Source organism: Amblyomma mixtum, chromosome 8 (assembly GCF_055824585.1).
Source record: "Amblyomma mixtum isolate Tamu chromosome 8, ASM5582458v1, whole genome shotgun sequence".
In the NCBI taxonomy this organism is placed as follows: domain Eukaryota; kingdom Metazoa; phylum Arthropoda; class Arachnida; order Ixodida; family Ixodidae; genus Amblyomma; species Amblyomma mixtum.
In genome coordinates this window covers 68976078-68999266 of record NC_143019.1, presented here as the reverse complement: position 1 = coordinate 68999266, position 23189 = coordinate 68976078, and the positions used below count along the sequence as shown (strand labels likewise).

At 50.0% G+C, this 23189-nt stretch overlaps 2 protein-coding genes across 2 annotated transcripts; one reads left to right on the top strand and one right to left on the bottom strand.

Annotated features, from left to right (window-relative positions):
* Positions 1-1697: 1697 nt before the first annotated feature.
* On the top strand, positions 1698-9615 carry LOC149332871 (membrane metallo-endopeptidase-like 1). Its single transcript, XM_089557574.1, has 3 exons — positions 1698-1773; positions 4765-4961; positions 7401-9615. The coding sequence occupies exons 1-3, from the start codon at positions 1698-1700 to the stop codon at positions 9489-9491; spliced, it is 2364 nt and encodes a 787-aa protein (XP_089413700.1). The 3' UTR covers positions 9492-9615.
* A 4577-nt stretch (positions 9616-14192) lies between these two features.
* On the bottom strand, positions 14193-21925 carry LOC149332870 (membrane metallo-endopeptidase-like 1). The gene is made up of 4 exons (XM_089557573.1): positions 21557-21925; positions 20550-20664; positions 19221-19417; positions 14193-17520 (listed from the first exon to the last, which is right to left on the bottom strand). Exons 1-4 carry the CDS (start codon positions 21923-21925, stop codon positions 15427-15429), a joined length of 2775 nt encoding a protein of 924 aa, XP_089413699.1. The 3' UTR covers positions 14193-15426.
* Between the last annotated feature and the right edge of the window lie 1264 nt (positions 21926-23189).

The following is a 23189-nucleotide window of genomic DNA, read 5'->3' as shown; positions in this document are numbered from 1 at the left end:
GCCATGAAGTAGGACAGCTGGTGCAATTCCAGTCGTGGCATGGGGCGTACAGCGGTAGACACCGAGGTAGTCCACAATCGCTGTACGTAGGTCGCGTCGCTCGCACAGAGCCAGCTGAATATAGTACTTAAGCACTCGATTGAATTGTTCCACGAGTCCATTAGCTTGGGGATGGTACACTGAAGAGTAGCAATGGCGTATCCCCCGTTCGCGGAGGAAAGTTTGCATGACCATCGATGAGAATTGAGGTCCGTGGTCAGAAACAATCTCTTGAGGGTAACCCTCACGAGCAAAGAGGCCAAGCAGGAATTCTTGAACGGTTTGAGTTGTGATGGCATCAGCGAAGAAAACCTCTGGCCACTTACTATAATAGTCCATGAGAGTAATCGCGAAGTGGCAGCCACTGGGAGCTTGGTCGAAAGGCCCCACGATATCAATGGCAACCGTATCCCAAGGTTTTTCTGGGAAGGCGACAGGTTGCAGAGGCGTATCAGGTGTCATGGAAAGACATTCCAACGATGCACCTTTGATCTTCATTTGTAGGGCTGCAATGGAATCCAGACCCAGCAGCGTTGTGCCTCCCGAGACAACGTACAACAGTATGCAGGCGGTACGGTCGTGAAACGTTGCTGTGGCAACAAAACACCCTTGGACTATAATCCGAGACTTAGAATAGTCCAATAGTTGAACTGCAGTTGATTTAAGCGGGAAACTTTCAGCGAAGAATCGGTGGTATAGATCTTCCGAAATAATTGACACAGATGAGCCGGTGTCAATCAGGAAGCGGATGGACTTGCCTTCAATCAGGACCGAGACGAAAATTCCATTTTTTTACTTTCAACATTGAGAATAGACGCACTGCTGGAGCCATCCGGCATCGACGATGTGTCAGCAGTATCTGCAACTTGCTGAACTTGAACAGGACGGTCGGACGACTTGCAGAGGGAGTCGAAATGGCCCATCTTGCCGCACCGACGACACTTGCGGTTGCGGGCTCGGCATGCAGGGTTGTTCGCCAGGTGGGCCGTAGAACCGCAACGGTAGCACATGCGCTGTGGTATTGCAGCAGCAGGTTGTGACGGTTGACTTTGGCACTTGCAGCAATGGGCCTGAGGTGGTGTTTGTCTCGATCCGCGCTCGCATCCCACACGCTGTACTGGAGCGACCTCCTCAGCCAATTCCCTGGCTTCACGGGAAGCTTGCTCGCACTGTCGAGCAAGGAGCACGGCGCGCGACAGTCAAGGAGGAGCCTTCCATGAGTAGGCGCTCACGCAGATGGGAACTCGAGGTCTTCTCCACCAGCTGGTCCCTGATCATATCGTCCGCCATGGTCCCAAAGCCACAGTCGCCGACAAGGCTGCGAAGGACAGCGACGTACTCATCGGTTGTCTCTCCTGGAGCCTGAACTCGACGCCGAAAGCGATGACGTGCGGCGATTACATTCACGGACGATTTGTAATGCGCCGACAGGATAGATATCGCCGCATCAAATTCGTCAAGGCGCGGCGCCTCGTCACCGGAGTGCGATGCAGCTGCTGTAGGCGCTGGAGTGGACGACGGCGGCGCCAATGTATAAAAAATGCGCTGACCTTCCAGTCCGCTGCAATTCAGCAGGATGGCCTTCCGCCTGTCCGCGCCCAGAGCAGAGGCACCAGAGGCCAGCATGTAATTCCGGAACGCCAGCTCCCATTGCTCCCATGGTAGGGCAGGACGACCAGGAGTCGGCAGGAACGGCGGTGGTGGCTGAAGCCCAGAAAAAGCTCATGACGGATGGTGAGCAGTCCACGTCAAGGTCCTGAATCAAAACAGCATCCTCGTCGCCAAAATATGTTGTATCGTAGTAATGATAATTAGCAGTAAAACAGTACACGTAGCATACGGTCGAGCCGATCTGTATTCTACTACTTCGTCGTCTTCTCCACTCCCGTGCGCGCGAGTGCGTGCAGCGCACCTGCCACACTTCATCTTTATCACAATAACGCGTGCAAAAAGCACATAAATGCCACGATACACTTCGTTGTCATACGTGATCTCTTAGGGGCTTCGCGCATCGAAGCAAAGCCGCGCAGGCGCACAGGGGCCCGGGGGAGAAGCGCTGCGTTCAAAGGGCAAGGCATCGCGCCGAACGGGTGGTGGCGTTCCTCCCTTCCATTACGGTGTGGTTCGGGTGTCCACCCAGATGGAAGAGAATTACTGCGCCATTTCCTTTCCTCAAAAAACCTTGCGTTCAAATGGCAAGGCATCGCGCTGAACGGGTGGTGGCGTTCCTCCCTTCCTGTACGGTGCGGTTCGGGTGTCCACCGAGATGACATTAGGCCCGTAAACATTTCATGCTTACTCTACTCTCGGTTACGGGAGAGGCAGAGATTTTGAGGAAAGGAAATGGCGCAGTAATTCTCTGCCATCTCGGTGGACACCCGAACCACACCGTAATGGAAGGGAGGAACGCCACCACCCGTTCGGCGCGATGCCTTGCCACGCAGCGCTTCTCCCCTGGGCCCCTGTGCGCCTGCGCGGCTTTGCTTCGATGCGCGAAGCCCCTGAGATCACGTATGACAACGAAGGAAGGAAGGGAAAACTTTATTTACACTAATGGTTTTTCCTGCGGTTTGGGGGCTTCTTCAGAGACATCTTGGTTCTACCCCCAGGAGCCTTCTCTGTCGAAGTCGTCCGCCTCTAATCAGTGGTCGGTTGCCCTCAGTCCAGGGCTCCGCTGGCCACTGCCGCCCGTTGAGCTCGCTGTACCAGACCTTGTTGGTCTTCGCAGCGGTCGCTGGACAGCAGAGTCTCCCACTGCTCCGCACTCGGGTTTTGTATTTTGGGGACCACGTCTATGTTTTGGCAGGCCCATGTGATGTGGTATAGTGTAGGCTTTTCGTCGCACCAGGGACATTTGTTCGTGTATATCGTATTGTGCATTTTGTTTAGTATATGTAGGTTTGGGAAAAAGCCTGTTTGTAATTGTCTCCAAGTGACTCGTACCGCACCGTACAGGACAGGAGGAAGTAGGAGTGAAAGAAGAGAACGAAGGGCCGTAATGAAGGGAATCAAAATGGTATTTGAGGAAAGGAAATTACGCAGTAACTGTCTCACATATCTCGGTGGACATCCGTCATCCGTTTGTAAAGGAAGGGAGGAAGTCGGAGCGATAACTAATCAGAAAAGGGGGGGGGGTGTAATGAAGAAAATGAAAATTGTATTTGAGGAAAGGAAATAACGGAGTAACTGTCTCACATATCTCGGTGGACACCAGTCAAAAGCGTGACACCTCTGCTGACAAGCTTCTGCTGACAACCTTCTGTCGACAACGATGAGGCATTAAAGGCTTTCGCTTCAATACTAACGGTGTATGCATTGTGCTTTCAAAATTTCCGCTTTCGGCCTGAAAAGCACCGCCTTCTATCGGCGCGTCTTGCAGCCTTCCAATGAGCAAGCGCTGGCAGCACGTTCTCAGCCTGCTGGCGCCGAGACGTGGACGCCAGCCCCAGAATCGGCGACTAACGATCGTCCAAGTGCAGCGGAGACTCTCCCGGGTGAGTACGGGCTCGGTACCACTTATGCTGCCTGGAAAGCCAGAGACCGTTCTGGCACCACGTCTGGCACCACGAAGAGGCTTATCTCTTCGAAAACAACCAGGCCAGAAAGCGCGGATGCCTTGTTGGCAGATGTTTTTAGCAGCTTTCTTGGATGGGACAGCTGACAGATCAAGAAATAGATTGCTAAATCAGTGATGACAGACGTACGGTCATCGGTCAATGTATTGGGAGACAGAGCAACGCCGGACAGGTTCACTTTATTCCGCGAAATCGCAGCACTCAAAGATCAAGGTGACGTTCGCGCACAGTGCTTAGAGAATTAAGTGCTTCTTCCCGAACAAACTAACAGGACATCTATCAAGATATCCCAAAAGGCTCAGTCAAATGGGCAGTCGAAGCGTACTTGTGCACTCCTGAACAGGCGACGGAAGCCAATCAATTTTCAGTCATGATCGCATCATTCCAACCTAGGTAAACTGGTAAATTGGTTAAAAAAAAAAGAAAATGTCGCAGTATCTGTCTCACATATCTCGGCGCACACCTGAACCGCGGCGCAAGGGAAGGGAGGAAGGTAGGATTGAAAAAAGAAAGGTGTCGTAGTGGAGGTCTCCGGAATAATTTCGACCGCCTGGGGATATTCAACGTGCACTGACATCGCACAGAACAAGGGCGCCTCTTGCGTTCCGCCTCCACCGAAACGCGGCGGCCGCGGTCGGGTTCGAACCCGGGTACTCAGGCTCGCTAGAAGAGCGCCTTGCCACTGAGCCACCGCGGCGGGTACTTAACGGTAACCAGAAATCAGCAACGCAGGAAAGGGCACGGATATTGACTATGGCCTCTGCACTCTGAGTTCTCAGCTAAGATTTAAAACAAACTTCTTCCTTAATAGAAAAGAGCGGCTGCCAGTTCCATTTTTATTCAGAGAGGGGCTTGCTTTCTTGGCACGCGAAAGATAGTTTTCGTAAATAGCTCTGGTGGGCGAGGTAGAGTGAGAAAATTCTATTAGTACTGAATAGTTAATCAAAGAGGGAAGCTCTATAGGACGGAGTGGCCTGACGCGCTAAGTGTAAAAAACGTGATACATTACGGTCACCAAACTATAGGAGTGCAAAGACAATATACCACGTAACGGAAATGAAACCTTAGCAGGCAAAGTTGGAAAGGTGACAAAATTCCATCGTCGTTTAGAAGAGGATCTATTAGGGCGCTCTTTTCGTTCTACGTGCAGCACGAGCGGACGACATTCGACCGTCCTCCAAGATCAACGCGACGGCTGTGTGGGAGGCGGCGAAGAGGGAGGCCTCTCGTGAGGCGGGTCTTTCGGGAACGTGGCTGTCCGCTTCCCAAGCAACCGGTGCCGGTGCAGCTAAGTCGGCCCAGGACACCTGGCAAGGACTTCAGCGCTGGGCGCAGTTCCGACACCCGGTCAGTGCTTGACGGAGTACCGAGCAGAGAGCCGTCAACGTCGGCTGACATCCCCTGTGATGCCTGTAGCACGGCCCGCATGTGGTGGAGTGCGGAAAGGAGATGGTTTAGTTTGGTTTATGGGGTTTAACGTCCCAAAGCGACTAAGGCTATGAGAGACGCCGTAGTGGAGGGCTCCGGAAATTTCGACCACCTGGGGTTCTTTAACGTGAGCGCGGTGGCTTAGCAGCGCTGTCATGATGGTGAAAATGATTTTTGCGCTAAAAGCGGTATAAAATGAACGTCCCAATGTTTTGAAGAAGTGTTAGAATGTGGTCAGGACATGCAGGAAGGAAAAGGCAGTGGAGGCGTGCCATGCATGCCGGATGCGTTGCGAAAAGCTTGGCTGCTGCCAGGTGTCATTCCTAAGTTTATTTTATGGGCACACAGGAACGACGTGTACGGATTAGGAGACCCGTAGCCGTACCAAGAGAGTAATACGAGCAGGAGACTACAAATGGAGCGGAGAGTATTTAGGTGCTGTCGGATAATGTACGGCAGTTTACCTGTGGTCCTAGAGAGTGAAGTCTATTACTACTGTATCCTATCCGTAGCCACTTGTGGGTTAGAAACTTGGAGGCTAGAGCAAAGGCTTAACTTCTTCCGTAGTCGAAACAACAAAGCACCGAGCTACGGAAACGAAAATTAACGTAGGGCTCTTAAGCCTACTTACGTGATATGAATGTGAAAGAATTGTTTTTATTTTCATATCCTTTTTATTTCTGTCTAACTACACTTCATTGTTTCTCTCCCCAGTGATAGACTAAATTACTATACAGTCCTAAGGCGTTGTTCGCATGTAAGCAATAGGGTCTGTGACCTAAAAGTTGCGTGCTCAATTCGGAGCCAGGAAGTTCTGAGTTCAATTCTCCGCACCTTAAGAACAGAAATATTATTTTTCTTTGATGCCACGGTTACGTCATGCGGTAGTTCGAAACCACATTTGTGGTCAACAATGGCGGGTTTCGTTGTCGATGAGCCATACAATACAAGGGAAGAAACAAAAAGTAATGATACCTTAGCGGAAATCAAGTAGAAGTGGGCGTGGAATGGGCATGTAATGCGTAGGTAAGATACCCGATGGTCCTTAAGAGTAGAGGACTTGATTCGGAGAGAATGCAATTGTTTCAGTGACAGCAGTTTGCGGGCTTAAAAGTGCGAGAGCTGGCACAGGAAATGGTTAATTGGAGAGGCATTGAAAAGGACCTTGTCCTGCAGTGGGCGTAGTTAAGCTAATGATGATGATGAGACACAGCATCATCGGGGGCCGACCGGCCCACTCGGGAGAGCTTGTGCCCGGAGAGGAGGGAGCTGCTTTGTGCTAATGGCGAGCCTGTATTTTCCAGCCGCGGTGCCGCTTCATAATCATTAGGCACCTTTAGTCACAGACACTAATGCATACAGTGTACCGTGTTACGTTTAGCGGTTCTCGAGTAACAGGAGCTCGCGCACATCCAATGCGCATGTGCGATTCACCTTTACGGCGCCAGATGGCGCCAGCTACCCGGTAGCTGCGCGCTCCTCCAGCATCGGGACCAATCAGCGCGTGCTCAGCGGCGGTGGGCGGGTTCCTCGTACTCCGGTAACGTCAAAACCGTATGCTAAAGGTGTCTAATGGCGTGTACCGTGTTATCGTTCACCATAGCGTACACCACTGTCAGGCGCACTTGTGATTCGTTTAAAAGAACCGTTTTTTTTGTCACAAGATCGAATATGCACGCTTTGTGGAGCAGGCGCGACAACGACGTACAGGGTGTCGCAATTCTGTTTTGTGCCTACCAATAGCCTGTTAAGTACCAACCTCCTCAGCAAGAATACCCTCTCTATGAGATGCAGGTGAATTCTGAATGCTTCATCAGACACCCTGAAGCTAAAAGCGAGCTCGCTATACTCTGGGCTACTTTAATTGTTTACGGCCACCTTCATGGCCTGTACATCCAGCATCTGTCCCTGCCACAGCAACGCTCATCACAGGGGGACAAATGTTCTAATTGCGAATTCTCGAGCCACTGTCAGCCAGTGTGGTTACTAGCAGCTGTATAACAATCGGCGTGTTCAGCTATTGTATTTGGCTGTTAAAGCCACAATAAGTTGATAACATAGACGGCGGTCAGCGGGATCACATCGCAACTGGTTAAGCTGTGATGGCTGTCAGAGCACAATGGCTTTGTATTTTTGCATATTCCTAAACTGGCCCCTGAAAATTTAGGCACTGTTTCGTTCCACTGCAATATATTACGCCTCACAGTATAAATAAGCACTGAAAAGAAAAAAATATTAGTTATTAATTAATGTGCTGTAATATATCGCACGAAATCTTTTCGATACCTTGGAATGAGATGTTACCGTATGACCAATGTTGTAATTCTTCACCTAATTTTCCGAATCGATTTGTTGCAGCCTTCCATCGAAGCAAAGGACAACCTGCCACCAGCAACAATGAGACAGAGGACTGGAGCCAAGACACCAATCCTGGTTTGCGTCTTAGCAACACTTTCGATTGTGGTCGCTGCAGTGTTGACTGCCTTGTTGCAGCCGCACAATAACGGGACCTCGAGTAATACAACGCCAGTCTGCTCGACGATCTCTTGCGTAAGCCACGCCCACGTCTTAGGGATCAACCTTGGCCAGGGAAGAGCGCCATGCGCCGACTTCGGACGCTTTGTTTGCTCCGGGTGGTCCAACAAGCACAGCGACATAACGTTCAGCGTCCGCGGAGAGGCCATTGTAAATTGGGTCATGAGAAAACAAAAGTACAGCATTCAAGCCGGCGTAACGAGCAACCTATTAGAGAGGCCGCTCAATATGATTCGCAACTGTGTTGACAAGAAGAGCAACCGCGAGGGCAATGACCAAGTGCGAGAATTTGTGAACTTTGTGAAAGGCCGCATCTTCTCCTGGCCGACTCGGGACTGGGACGAAGAAGTGGTTCCGTGCTGGAAGCCTCTGCGAGCGCTAGTGGAGCTGGCCGTGCTGTGGGGGCTGCCCCTCTGGTTCCGCGTTGACATCTTGCCCAAGTTCAATGATCCACGACGAGTTCGGGTCGTCGTCAGTCCATCACCACTGGCGACTGTTTTTGAATTGGCTCGACGTCAGGCTGCGCTCTTCGAGGACGCCTATTTGTACATCTTGCAAATATACATCGAGGACATATTCAGCAAACTGCCGCCTGCTCCTGCATTCGAAGCTTTCCTGCGGGAGAGTGAAAGGATCCAAAATGACATCTTCGGCAACTTGAGCATTGCCGCCGGTTTCAAGTACTCTTTACCCAAGGTTGTGACTATTCGAGGGCTGACATCGATCGCTAACTTAAGCCCCGAGGACTGGGAGGTAGCGCTCCAGTGTGTTAACAGTACTCCGCTGGCGAGTGATAGCCTGCTGCTCGTAACAAACGGAATGGTTTTGCAGGCAATGGACAACATCTTCACAGCGTACACTGCCAGGGAGATCTGGTTCCACACATCTTGGTGGCTCGTACAAATTACAGGTCCCCTAGTTAGTGACTCGATGTACAACGCAATCAAGACTCACCCGTATGGGAGATCCGTACAGACGGTGCTTTGCCTATTTCACGTCGAAGCTTCGTACGGCGCCCTTCTAGCCGCTCTACTCAAGACCAGTCTCTCGGCTGCTGAGCGAGGCAACATCAATCGCGTGCTGAAGAACATCGAAGAGGTCACATTGGCTAAGGTGAATGCATCGGCCAGGTTGAGCCCAGCAGCGAGATCTGCGCTTGCAGATATGATGAATAGTACAAGAACAGTCTTCTGGCCAGATAGAGGCCTCGAAAGCATGGAAGACCTTGAGATGTTCTACGGCCCAGCTTACAACAGCTCGGTGAGCTTCTTCCTTGAATGGGTGCGGATACGAGAGCAGCTACAGGGCTCAATCGGCTCAAGTCAGTACGCAGAGGTGAGTAGCATGCACAGGATGGACGCAAATCGCTTAGCACAGTACAACGCTGCTCTGGGTGTGATTTTTATGTCCGCGGCACTTCTCGCACCTCCGTTCTACTACTCCGGGGGTACTAGGGCGATGCTTTACGGCGGTTTGGGTTTTATGTACGCCGAAGAATTACTGTACGCTCTCAACTCTATGGTATGCCTTCTGAAAGACGGCAAAGCCTCATTTCTCCCTGAAGCCGAAAGCCGGCTTGCCCTACAGAGCCTACCCTGCCCGCTGTGGTGCCCCTTTGTCAACGGCAGCTCCTGGCTGTTTCCCGAATTCGAAGCAATTGACATTGCCTATTCGGCGTACGTTCGCTTTCGGGATGAAGCCTCTGACCTGCCTCTCAAAGGTCTCGAGATGTACAGCGCTGAGCAGCTGTTCTTTATTAACGCTTGCCACACAGGCTGTTACGTGGACCCTCGAGGCATCCCCTCCAATCATCCCTGTATGGCAGCATTGAAGAAGTTTGCCCCTTTTCTTGGAGCGTTCTCCTGTCTTCGTGACTCCGGTGCGGACACCATGTACATGTGCGACTACATCTGATCAAGAGCTCTGGTTATAAAATCCGGAAGTGTCGTCTTTTGTTTCATGCGTCGCTTCAGAAGCTCCTGTTCTGTTTTTTGGTGCAATTGCTAAACAAGACATATAGCGAACTTCTGTCCATCCATAATCGAGGAACTTTGAAAGAACTTTTATCTAAAACCTTTTATATGCGCAAAACCTATATGTTCAGGGTACATTTTACAAAACTATTTTGTGAGCTTCGAGATTCGGCTCGCAGCTTCCGATATGTTCATGCAAATATTCTCACCGCGTGGTAATGCTGCAGCCCGCAGCCCTGACGTACTATTTCTGTTAGTACTTGTGAAAATCTCTTTGAGAAGCCGCAGGGTACGATCTCATTTCTGTCGTGTGAAAATTTCGCTAACCATTTTTGCCGTGGATGCTTTGCATCTGATTGAACTGGTCAATAGCATTACACCACGAGAACTGTAGTAGGTTGTTCAGTGGCCCAATATGTTACCGTCATTTAAATGTAGCCGAGAAGTCCAGACGAATCTTGCTTCTCACTGTCGCAATGCATAAAGGAAGTGTCCGCTATTTGCTCTATATACCATCTAAAACGAAGTCACCACAGCCTAAAAATCACGCCTTATTTTGCCCGCACGGACACTTTTAAATACAGTTTTTTTCCGCGTGCAATCGAATATTGGAATTGTTAACCCCGTTCTACTCGCTCTCTTCCTTTAGAGCTGTTTTTAGCGGCTATTGAATAGTTTTTTCGTTTTTCTTGTTTTCACTCGTACTGTTTCGGATGTTTGCCATTGTTGTGCTCCATGTTTTCCTAAACTGTTGTTCACACCCATTCCTGCAATAGCCCAATAGGGCTGCAGTATGTATAAATAAATAAATAAATAAATAAATATCTCAACCAAGAATTCCTGAATTTTACGTGCTCTACCGCCGCTATGTCATTGGCCCTAACAACCTGTGTCCTTAATTTCTCAAGGATGTCTGTGCGGTGGGTGGAATTACATATTGGTTCAGTGTCAACGTGCATTGATGTCTGACGAAGCCAGTGCCCGTTTGCCTCCTATCTGTAGCGTTGGAAATACCAGAGTTTTTCGGAGCCGAGCGTGTTAAAGGAGTATAGACACCTAACTTTTGGGTGAGTGTTTTTTTCTTTGTAATGATGCGTGAGGCATTATCATGAAAACTTGCCATTGCCTTGAGCTGCGTAAATGGCCACTACAAGCTAGATGCTGGGAATCCCCTGTAGCATGGAGAGGCACAAGGTTCAAGGAGTTATGCGGAGAATGTTGAAACCTTGAGATTGTCAAGAGCGCAAGTATTTACTTGTAACACAAGCAACCGCGTTAGATGCAAAGCCACTATGCCGAGGTACCCCCAGAAATTCCACTGGGGATAGGTGTTGGAGCTAGACTTTCCACCAGCGAAAAAAATATCTAGTTTCATCACCGTCATCACCATCCTGACTATTCCCACTGCAGGCAAAGGTCTCTCCCATATCTCTCAAACTGACCCAGCCTTGTAACAGCTGTGCCCCCTTATGCCTGAAAATTTCCCGATCTCATCCGCCCATCTAACTTTCTCTCGCCCCCTGCTACGCTGGCCCTCATTCGTAATCAAATACGCTACCCATAACGACCGTCGGTTTCTTGCTTTGCATCATAAGCCCTGCCCATTTCCTCTTCTTGATTTCGACTACGATGTCATTAACTTTCGGTTGTTCTCTAACCCACTCTGCTCTCTTCCTCTTTCAACGATAAACCTACCATTTTCTTTTCCGAAGCTCACTGCATTTTCCCCCATTTAACTTGAACGCTGCCGTTTAGAAGCTTCCTTATCCATGCAAATAGGTACGAAGGAGGTTGAAAGTGTCCCAGCTGAACAGGGTTGATGCCTCTTTTTTTCTTCGGTGCCACCTGATTTCGGCTGTCCAAGTATATATGTGCGGAGTAAATCCAACAGTTGCAGCGGTAACCCCTCTTAACACCACTGAGGGCACGAATAGTGGAAACATTATTCGTGAGGCGCCTATGTAACACCCGTACGAGCCCTTGTTTTACCTAGTTTGGAGTCAAGGCAGTCGACCGAATATTGCGGAGATCAAACACTTTCCCTGATTCTTTTAGCAATAAAATTTTCGCTCTCTGTTTTCCAGCCAAGTGGACGCAATGATTTTTATAGTCACCAGTTCACAATGTCTAAGACATCCGAGGTGAAGTGTTATGCAAGTATCTTCAACACAATAAATTGTGACTGTCATCGCCAGGGGCGGTAGTCTGCAGGCAAATATAGACATTAATTGAGATGGAGCCACCTGGATGAAGCCTGCAAGCATGTGAGGTAAGATTAACTACACCATACTGCATGCTTGAAAACGTGCGGCAGGCTGCTGCTATGCAATTCAGTTTGTTTCGTGCTTCTTGAAGCAGGGGGGGGGGGGGGGGGGGGAGGCAGAAGGTTATAACGCAGAACGGGTTACGTGAATGGACGGAAAAGTGTTAAGACACATTATAAGGCCCACAGGAGGCCCGTCTTAGGGCACGTTATATGGCCAATATTAAGTTTTATACGCCCCATAAGCAACGAAACCATGCGGCGTCGGCGTCACCGAAAAGTAGTCCACAAAATCCTCATTGACGTAATCAGCAAAGAAAAAAATTATCTCGAAGGTGCCGTTAATGAAGCAGGGGCATTGAATATTGCCTGGTTAGAGCGCAACCCATAGGTCACAATACTGCATTCAGCATCATCTTCACCCTGACTCCGCCCACTGCCTCTCCCATGTCTCTCCGATCGACCCTGTCCTTCGCCAGCTGCGGCCACTCTATCCCCGCAAACTTCTTTATCTCATCCGCCCATTCTGCCGCCTCCTGCTACGCTTGCCTTCTCTTGGAATCCACTCCGTCACTCTTGAGGACCAGCGGTTACCTTGTCTTCGCATTGCATGCCCTGCCCAAGCAGGGCTCGATTTCGACTAGAACGTCACTAACCCGCGTTTGTTCCCTCACCCACCCTGCCCGCTTCCGGTATCTTAACTCAGTTACACTTATCATTTTGAGCCTTTCGCCGGGTCGGGAGTAAGCCACATCACTAGAAGCCAATCCAGGCGCCACTCCGCCGGCAGAACACATGCTTTCGCTCATGTCTGTAAGCACGTAAAAATATGTAAAAATTTACTGACAGTTTGGCTTGGTTAAGCCTAGTGCCTACGCGAAAGCTTCTCACGCGCTGCCCAACGGGTTGTCCGTGAATTTCTGGTGAAACTGCCTCCTTGCAGTCCCAAATTCACTGAGACGAATCGCGTGGCTAGTCCGTCGCTCTGACTCGGTCTCCATCGGCTGTTCCTTCGGTTCAGATATGCGCCTCACTGAGCATTCGCCGTGCTCTTTCCGCGGCGGCGCGCGCAGCTGCGCTCGCTTGTGAGATAGGCAGTGGGTGAGGAGGAGGATCGAAGGGGTACGTACTCGGTACGGCATCAGCAAGGGCTACGAGAAGCTATGGCAACGGACCCAGAAGTCGTAGCATGGTACAAGGCCGGCCAACAACGCGAGAAGGAAGCGAGGAAGGCCAAGCGTGCGCTGAGACGCCCGAAAAACGGGAAGAACGGCTCGCTAAACGGCGACAAGAAGCGGAGAAGCGGCGACAACGAGCCGCGAACGAAGCCGCCGCCTCGACGTCTTCTCAACAACAGCCGATGAAAACCGAGCCAGAGAGACGGACTAACCACATGATTTTTCTCAGTGAATTCGGGACTGCAACGAGGCAGTTTCACCAGAAATTCACCCGACAACCCTTTCGGCAGCGCGTGAGAAGTTTTCGCGTACACACTAGGTTTAACAAAACTAAACCACCAGCAATTTCTTCTTTCCATAGCTCGCTGCATTGTCCTTAACCTAAACTGAACCCCTTTCGATAGCCTCCAAGTTTCTGCCCCATAGATTAGTACCGGTAAGTTACAGCTTTTGTATACTGCATTGCCACTTGTCAAATAAAAGTTAACCTAGTGTTTCCGCTCCCTTACAGCTGTAAGATATTGAGCAGCTGTGTCATTAGAAATGAAAAATTAATGTTTTCGCCTTCAAGGCACGATGTAGTCTCATGTACCCTGCGTAATTTTTCTGTTTCATATATACGTACAAAGCTCTTCGATTAGTTGTCAAATAGGTGTTCTAATTGTACTCCTTTAAATTTGAATTTTACTCTTTCTTAACTTTAGATTTTGTCTTTTCAAACCATGCTGCAAACAATTTGTTATTCATTCAACTGGCTTCTCCAAAGTTTTCCCTAAGAAGCAGGAATTTTGTTTTTGACAGCTGAATGAACCGTAAGAGCCGAACGCAGAGTGGTATCTAGAAAAAAAGAATAAACTCGGATAAAAAGATGTCAACGAAGCAGTTCACCCTACGGATATAGTTATTCGTGCCTGTAAGAGAGGCACGCGGCGGAATATCGATATCAAAGGCAAGATTCTCACATTACGGTCAAATAACCTTTTGGGACATATTCGCGCAGTGAACCACTTTTAATGAAATCAAACGTAACAAGCCTACACATATGCCGGCAGTGCGATCAACTATAAGCCCGTAGAAATGTTTAATTCCCTGTAGAAAAATTGTCAGCACTGTGCAGAAGGAATATGCCACTGAGTGGTAATTCTACTGGGGGACTGTTAATCCAGCCATAATTATTACCAACCACCTCTCAAAAGTCGGATTTCATTCGTAGTACTCACGTTGCCTTGCTTACCTGCGATGTTCACAATTCCGGTTTTCAGCGCCTGGTTGCTGCAGCAGTTTTTTAGTGTCGTGTTTTGCGAGTGCTTGGCTTGCTAGGTTTTGATAGCGCTGCTAAATGGTGTTGCGCTACATGTTGAAAACAGTTGCGTACTTAAAATAGTAACTAAGAAAAAGACAGTACTAACAGCAGATGTGACAAAGCAGTTGGCTGCACACCAGGTACCCAAAACTGCGCAACACTCACCCACCTGTGATCAGTGCGAGCGCACACGTCAGGCAAAATAAAAACCTGGCTTTAATAACACGCACGACAGTCGACGGTTGTTGATGCATAGATGAAAGGAAGATCAGATCTTTGTTTGCAGGAAGATATTCCTCTCGAACGGTCATTTGCGCATTGGCCGTTTAGTGCTACTCGTATCGCAAAAACGCCAGTATTTCCAACGCTACAGCTAGCTCGCAAACGTGTACTGCCTTCGTCAGATATCAAAGGAAGTTCACACTTGACGCAAAAACCGGTATATAATTCCTCCTGCACCATCCCCACATATTTCGAAATCCTTGTAAAATAAAGCACAGGCGTTGTTGGGGCCGATGGCATAGACGCGGTAAACAGAAGTAAAGCACGAAATGTTGAAGTTCCTTTTTGGTGAGAGATGCGGCGATAGAGTCAAAAGTGGAAGCTTCATATACGCAATGCGACTGTGGTAAAAAAAGCTCCTGGACTTCTCGGCAATATTTGAGCGACATATTGGGACACCGAAAAAGTACTACACCGCTCGTAGTGTTTTCAGATTAACTCTTTGAGGCGCAAAATGTCAACGGCATAAAATCGTAGCAAACATTTCACACAACACAGATGAAATCCCGGTACGCAGCTTCATACACAATGTCCAACAGCACTTATACATGATAGCAGCGTGTGGCAGCAATACCAAAAGGTCACAACACTTGCACGAGCATGCAAGCTACATGTCGAATCTTGAGCTCACAAAGTTGTTTTTACAATCCACCGTGAACATTCATTTTGCGCGGATAAGAAGTTGTGTGAAGTTCACTCCATGCTCTGCGATCCCGAATAGACAGCAGCCTAGCCAGCCATTCTATATCTGGTTGACCACTTGCGCAAAACAGCTGCTCCTAACGCGACGTCTGGAGAGAAAAGAGCCCACTTCCGGAAAGGAGCGACCTCTATCCGGGACTCTCGTCCGTCAGATGTAGTCGCACATGTCCGTAGTGCCCACATCGTAGCCGCGGGGACAGGAGAACGCTCTAAGAAAAGGGGCAAACTTCTTCATTGCTGCCATACAGGGATGATTGGAGGGGATGCCTCGGGGGTCCACGTAACACCCTGTGTGGCAAGCGGTAATAAAGAACAGCTGCTCAGCGCTGTATATCTCGAGACCTTTGAGAGGCAGGTCAGAGGCTTCATCCCGAAAGCGAACGTACGCCGAATAGGCAATGTCAACTGCTTCGAGTTCGGGAAACAGCCTGGAGCTGCCGTTGGAAAAGGGGCACCACAGCGGGCAGGGCACGCTCTGTAGGGCAAGCCGGCTTTCGTCTTCAGGAAGAAATGAGGCTTTGCCGTCTTTCAGAAGGCATACCATAGAGTTGAGAGCGTACAGTAATTCTTCGGCGTACATAAAACCCAAACCGCCGTAGAGCATCGCGCTCGTACCCCCGGAGTAGTAGAACGGAGGAGCAAGAAGTGCCACGGACATAGAAATCACACCCAGACCAGCGTTGTACTGTGCTAAGCGATTTTCGTCCATCCTGTGCATGCTACTCGCCTCTGCGTACTGATCTGTGCCGATGGAGCCCTGTAGCTGCTCTCGTATCCGCACCCATTCAAGGAAGAAGCTCACCGAGCTGTTGTAAGCTGGGCCATAGAACATCTCAAGGTCTTCCATGCTTTCGAGGCGTCCATCTGGCCAGAAGACTGTTCTTGTACTATTCATCATATCAGCAAGCGCAGATCTTGCTGCTGGGCTCAGCCTGGCCGATGCATTCACCTTAGCCAATGTGACCTCTTCGATGTTCTTCAGCATGCGATTGATGTTGCCTCGCTCAGCAGCCGAGAGACTGGTCTTGTGTAGAGCGGCTAGAAGGGCACCGTAAGAAGCTTGTGCGTGAAAGACGCAAAGCAGAGTCTGTATGGATCTCACCAGCGGATGTGTCTTGACTGCAATGAACAACGGGTCACTGATCTGAGGGCCCATAATTTGTACGAGCCACCAAGATGTGTGGAACCAGATCTCCCTGGCATCGTACGCTGTGAAGATGGTCTCCATCGCCTGCAAAACCATTCTGTTCGTTACCAGCAGCAGGCTATCATTCGTCAGCGGAGTACTGTTGACCCACTGCAGCGCTACCTCCCAGTCCTCGGGGCTTAAGTTAGCGATCGATGTTAGCCCTCGAATAGTGGCAACCTTGGGTAAAGAGTACTTGAAACCGGCGGCATCACTTAAGTTGCCGAAGACGTCATTTTGGATCCTTTCACTCTCCAACAGGAAAGTCTCAAAGGCACGAGCAGCTGGCCGCTTGCTGAATATCTCCCCGATGTACATTTGTACGAGGAACGAATAGGCGTCCTCGAAGAGCGCTATCTCACGTTGAATCCGTTGAAAAACTATCGCCAATGGTGATGGACTGACGACGACCCGAACTCGTCGTGGCCCGTTGAACTTCGGTAAGAAGTCAACGCGGAACCAGAGGGGCAGCCCCCACAGCACGGCAAGCTCCACTAGCGCTCGCAGAGGCTTCCAGGATGGAACCACTTCTTCTTCGTCCCAGTCCCGAGTCGGCCAGGAGAAGATGCGGCCTTTCACAAAGTTCACAAATTCTCGCACTTGGTCATTGCCCTCGCTGTTGCTCTTCTTGTCCATACAGTTGCGAATCATATTGAGCGGCCTCTCTAATATGTTGCTCGTTAGGCCGGCTTGAACGCTGTACTTTCGTACTCTCATGACCCAATTTAGAATGGCCTCTCCACGGACGTTGAACGTAATGTCGCTGTGCTTGTTTTTCCACCCGGAGCAAACAAAGCGTCCGAAGTCTGCGCATGGCGCTCTTCCCTGGCTGAGGTTGATCCCTAAGATGTGGGCGTGGCTTACGCAAGAGATCGTCGAGCAGACTGGCGTTGTATTACTCGAGGTTTCGTTATTGTGCGGCTGCAACAACGCTGTCAACACTGCAGCGACCACGATCGAAAGTGTTGCTAAGACGCAAACCAGGACTGGTGTCTTGGCTCCAGTCCGCTGTCTCATTGTTGCTGCTGGCAGGTTGTCCTTCGCTTCGATTGAAGGCTGCAACAAATCGATTCGGAGAATTAGGTGAAGAATTACAACATTAGTCATACGGTAATATCTCATTCCAGGGTATCGAAAAGATTTCGTACATTTAATTAGTAAGTGATATTTTTTTCTTTTCAGTGCTTATTTATACTGTGAGGCGTAATATACTGCAGTGAAACGAAACATAGTGCTTAAATTTTCGGGGGTCAGTTTAATAACATGCACAAATAAAAAGCTATTGTGCTCTAACTTGTGGCAAAAAAAATTGTTCTTTTAATAGAATCACAAGAGTGCCTGACAGTGGCGTACGGTAACACGGTAGACATCATTAGACACCTTTAGAATACGCTGTTACCGTTACCGGAGAACCGGGAACGCGCCCACCGCCGCTGAGCACGCGCTGATTGGTCCTGATGCTGCAGGAGCGCGCGCAGCTGCCCGGTAGCTGGCGGTAAAGGTGAATCGCGCATGCGCATTGGATGCGCGCGGGCTTGCGGTACTCCAGAACCGGTAACGTAACACGGTACACAGTATGCAAAAGTGTCTGTGACTAAAGGTGCCTAATGCTTATGAAGCGGCACCGCGGCTGGAAGCTCCCTCTTCTCCAGGCACACGCTCTCTCCAGTGGGCCGGTCTGCCCCCAATGATGCTGTGTCTCATCATCATCATCAGCTTAACTAGGCCCACTGCAGGACAGGGCCCTCTTAAATACCTCTCCAAATAACCCTCTCCGGTGCCAGCTCCCGCACCCTTAACCCCGCAAACTGCTGTCGCTGAAACAGTTGCCTTCTCTCCGAATCCAGTCCGCTACCCTTAAGGACCGTCGGCTGTCTTACCTACGCATTACGTGCCCATACCACGCCCGCTTCTTCACCTTGATTTCCATTAAGGTATCATTACTTCGTGTTTGTTCCCTAACGCACTGTGCTATCTTCCTGTCTCTTGACGTTGCACAAGTCATTTAAATGCGAAAGCATTGCATGGCTCATCGACAACGAAACCCGCCGTTGTTGACCGCAAATGTGGTCGCGAGAAATACCCCCTGACGTAACCGTGTGGCATCAAAGAAATATAAAATTCCTTGCTCTGAAGGAATTTCCAAAATAAAAACAATTCTTTCACATTCATATCACGTAAGTAGTTTTAAGAGCTCTACGTTAATTTTCGTTTCCGTAGCTCGGTGCTTTGTTCTTTCGACTACTGAAGAAGTTAACCCTTTGCGCTAACCTCCAAGTTTCTAACCCACAAGTGGCTACCGATAGGATACAGTAGTAATACACCTATCTCTCTAGGACCACCGGTAAACTGCCGTGCATTATCTGAGAGCACCTAAATACTCCCCGCCCCATTCGTATTCTCCTGCTTGCATTACTCTCGTGGTACGGCTAAGGGTCTCCTAATCCGTACACGTCGTTCCTGTGTGCCCATAAAGTAATCTTAGTAATGACACCTGTCAGCAGCCAGGCTTTTCGCAACGCAACCGGCATACACGGAGCGCCTCCACTGCCTTTTCCTTCCTGCATCTCTTGACCACATTCGAACACTTTTTCAAAACATTCGGTCGTTAATTTTATGTCGCTTTTAGCGCAAGTATCCTCTTCAGCACCATGACAGCGCTGCTAAGCCACCGCGACCTCCTCTCCGCACTCTACCACATGCGAGCCGTGCTGCGGACACCACAGGGGATTCACGGCACTCCGTCAAGGACTGACCGGGTGTCGGAACTGCGCCCAGCGCTGAAGTCCGTGCCAAGTGTCCTGGGCCGACTTAGCAGCGCCGGCGCCGGTGGCTTGCGCCGCGGACAGCCACGTTCCGGAAAGAGCCGCCTCACGAGAGGCCTCCCTTTTCGCCGCCTTCGGCACAGCCGTCGCGTTGACCTTGGAAGGCGGTCGACTGTCGTCCAGTCGTGCTGCACGTAGAACGAAAAGAGCGCGCTGATAGATCCTCTTCTAAACGGCGATAGAGAGTCACCTTTCCAACGTAACCTCTTAATCTACCGGTGTTATGGTCTTTGGTTTCATTTCCGTTACGTGGTATATTGTCTTTGCACTTCTATAGTTTGTTGACCGTAATATCTCACATTTATCACATTTAGCTTGTCGGGCCACTCCGTCCTATAGAGCTTCTTGACAGTGAAAGCGCTCAAAACGACAAGGACGACAGCAAAGGGAAGACATACAAAGCGCTTCGTATGTCTTTCCTTTGCTATCGTCCTTGTCCTTTTGAGCGCTTTCACTGTCAAGATGGAAAACCAGCTCTCTCACTCAATTAGATTATTCTATAGAGCTTCCCTCTTTGATTAACTATTCAGTACTAATAGAATTTCCTCACTCTACCTCGCCCACCAGAACTGTTTACGAACACTATCTTTCGTTCGAAATGTTCCAGAATGTCCCGTGCGTGCCGCGAAGGAAGCCCCTCTCTGAATAAAAATATAACTGGCAGCCGCTTCTGTCGATTAACGAAGTTTTTTTAAATCTTAGTTGAGAACTGAGAGAGCACAGAGCAGAGTAAATTGACATTCCCTTTCCTGCGTTCCTGATTTCTGATGACCGTTAGGGACCTGGTTTGGAATGATCCGATCATGACTGAAAATTAATTGGCTTCCGTCGCCTGTTCAGGAGTGCAAAAATAGGCTTCGACTGCCCATTTGACTGAGCCTTTTGGGATATCTTGAAGGATGTCCGGTTAGTTTGTTCGAGAAGAAGCACTTAATTCTGTTAGCACTGTGGGCTAACATCACCTTTATGTCCGAGTGCTGCGATTTCGTGGAATAAAGTGAACATGTCCGGTGTCGCTCTGTCTCCCAATACATTGAGTGGGGGCTGTACTGCTGTCTTCACTGCTTTAGGTATCTATTTCTTGATCTGTAAGCTGTCCTATCCAAGAAAGCTGTTAAAAACATCTGCCAACCAGGCATCCGCGCTTCCTGGCCTGTGTGTTTTCGGAGAGGTGAGCCTTCTCGTGGTCTCGAGGTGCCAGACGGAGTGAGGGGTGTCTGGACTTCCAGGCAGCATTAGCCGTACCCAGCCCGCACTCACCCGGGAGAGCCTCCGCTGCACTTGGACAGTCGTTAGCTGCCGATTCTGGGACTGGCGTCCACGTCTCGGTGCCAGCAGGCTGAGAACGTGCTGCCAGTGCCTGCTCGTCGGAAGGCTGCAGGACGCGCCATAGAAGGCGGTGCTTTTCAGGCAGAAATCGGAAATTTCTAAAGCACGAATGCATACACCGTTAGTATTTCTCCCTCACTTTGTCCGCCATTTCCGTCCGTCCGCCTGCACGCATCACTAGGAAATTTTCGAAAATTAAATATACCCGAAATATTATCAGTCCCAACCGCGATCAGAACCTATGCCCCTTGGACGCTCAGCCAGAGGTACGTGGAGTGATATAAACAGCTCAGCCATAGCCGCAGCGCACTAACCCATGTCTAGAGGAGTGATTCCCTCCCAGTACTCATTTTTCTTAAGATCAGCCATGAAGGAAGAAAATAACTCAGGAAAGGCGGCTACGTCACGCTTTTTGAGGCCGCCCCGCCTTGCTCCTCCAACCTCTCTTGGCCGTAGTATCGGTGCGCCGGCGCATGCGCAGCTGACAGTGTAGCAGACGACGTCAGCATCAGGTGAGCGGCACTGAAACATCATTGGTGGTGTCAAAATGACCATTTATCGGTCACGTGACTCAGGAGCCGCCGAGATGCGTCATTGTCGCTACAATACATCTTGTGTTAGCAATTCCTGGTAGATAGGATGAAAGTCGTGAACCGTGCCATTTTCTATCCCTCTCTGCGTTCCTCTTCTGCCTTTTAGTAGTGTCACCCTGAAGTGCGCCGCCTCACGGAATGTCTTGAGGACGAGGCGCTCGGACTGATTTTGTTGGAAAGCAGATGATCTGATGACCATTGAAAATGCTGGCGTTGCTCACATAACAGGTGATATGACTCATTGTCCTGCGACTCATTGATTATCAATATTAGTATGACGCTCGAGACCCCTCACTCCAACTGACACCCGTGTGATGTGAACGATTCCAATCTTTCCCTCCTCACCTGCTGCATGTGGTGAGGCTGCACGGCGACGCTCGCTTTCCTCTTGCGCCGAGTAGCCGGGGGAGTTCGACCCACAGCGTCACTGAACTGCGCTCCAGGAGTCTTTCCCGGCGTTGGCGCTGACTCCCGCGACGTGTCGCTAGATCGGGTAGACGCGTTGGAAGACGCTCCTGACGGGCGTCGGCGTCGTTGACGACGGCGGAGGCGGGTCGTCGTGCCAGACGTCTCAGCAGGGGCGTTTTGCGCTCCGGGTGACACCCCTCGATCCGAGACGAGCGCCAGGGCCTCTGAAGGAGCAACTTCCGCAGCCGAAGCCTCGGGCTCTTCCGGAGGCGCAGCAGGAGGCGGACGAGTTCCCGGCGAAGTCATCCGAGAAGGTGTCTGGTCCGAGGCCGTAGCCCAGTTTCTGCTCGTGGCAGGAGGGACAAAATGGCGGTGCTAGCCTCTTCGATGCTTCTTCGTTCTGAAGCACGCGGGCGCGGGATGACCACGGCTGGCACGAGCAAGGTACCGTGGCTTCTTCTACGCCTGTGTCACTGGGCGCTTGGCCAGTTAGTTGGAAAGCTCTCCAGGCAACGCAGGTGCCTCTCCGTTTCATGTGAAACACGTGTCTCGAATCGTGGTTGTGATTGTACGCGTCCTGATGTTGCTCTGTATGTATTTGCAGGTCTCTTACTATATCCACCACGTCATCCACATTACGGCTTTTTTTTCTCCGCTTCCAAAAGCAAGGCTCCCAGTGTATTGCGCGATTTCAGTGCGCACTAATAATCCTATGTGGTCGAAATCGGTAAGTGCCCATCTTCCTGTGTATGCGCGCTTCGTTTTTGTCTCTGTCTCTTTTGTTCGCATATCTAAATGTTAGAAAAATTTCCTGATGTGGATATGTACAACAACAACTTTTCCGGGCACCGTTGATCCCCTGGCCCAAGCCCTCGGAGGACGGTGGGAGACTCACCCTTCGCCGCACCATAAAAGAGGTCTACCTCGAGCTCCGTCTCGAAAAACGCCTTTAGCCTCCCCGTCATCCATCACTCACGGTGCCGCAAGCTCGCCATATTTGGCACATCCAAATGAATGCAGTTATCACCCCGTCTCGCCTCTTTCTCTATCGTTATCGATCGGACCCTTCCTGTCCCAACTGCCCCTGTATCTATGCGGACCTGGCCCATTCTATTGCCCGGAGTCTCAGCAGTCGGGTTCCTACCTCCCACCTTCTTTATTCATCACCACCTGGCTTGACTGGCTTGGCGCTGAAGGGGGGGAGGGGGGGGGGGAACAGCGACTTCTGGTCGCCCAGGCGGTCTACATGCTCGGCCTGTGAATTATGGGCAAATAAGGGTCTTCTACTACTACTACTATCGGGAAAAAATTTCCAAATTTGGAAAATTGTGTGATACTTTTGCGGAAATATTGAAGCCAACGGTCCATTCTTCTGATATGTACAAAATCTTGCTTTTAAATTGTTTCCATCGATCGTATTGAACAGTTAATCCGTCAATCGCATTGAACAGTTAAGGGCCCAGAGAAAACCAAAGGAGAACGCTTTTGACTGGAGCAAAAGCGTTAATAGAAAAAATCAAGAGAACCGTCGGGTGCCCTGCGGATATATTGAGTGTTATAGTGAACTATT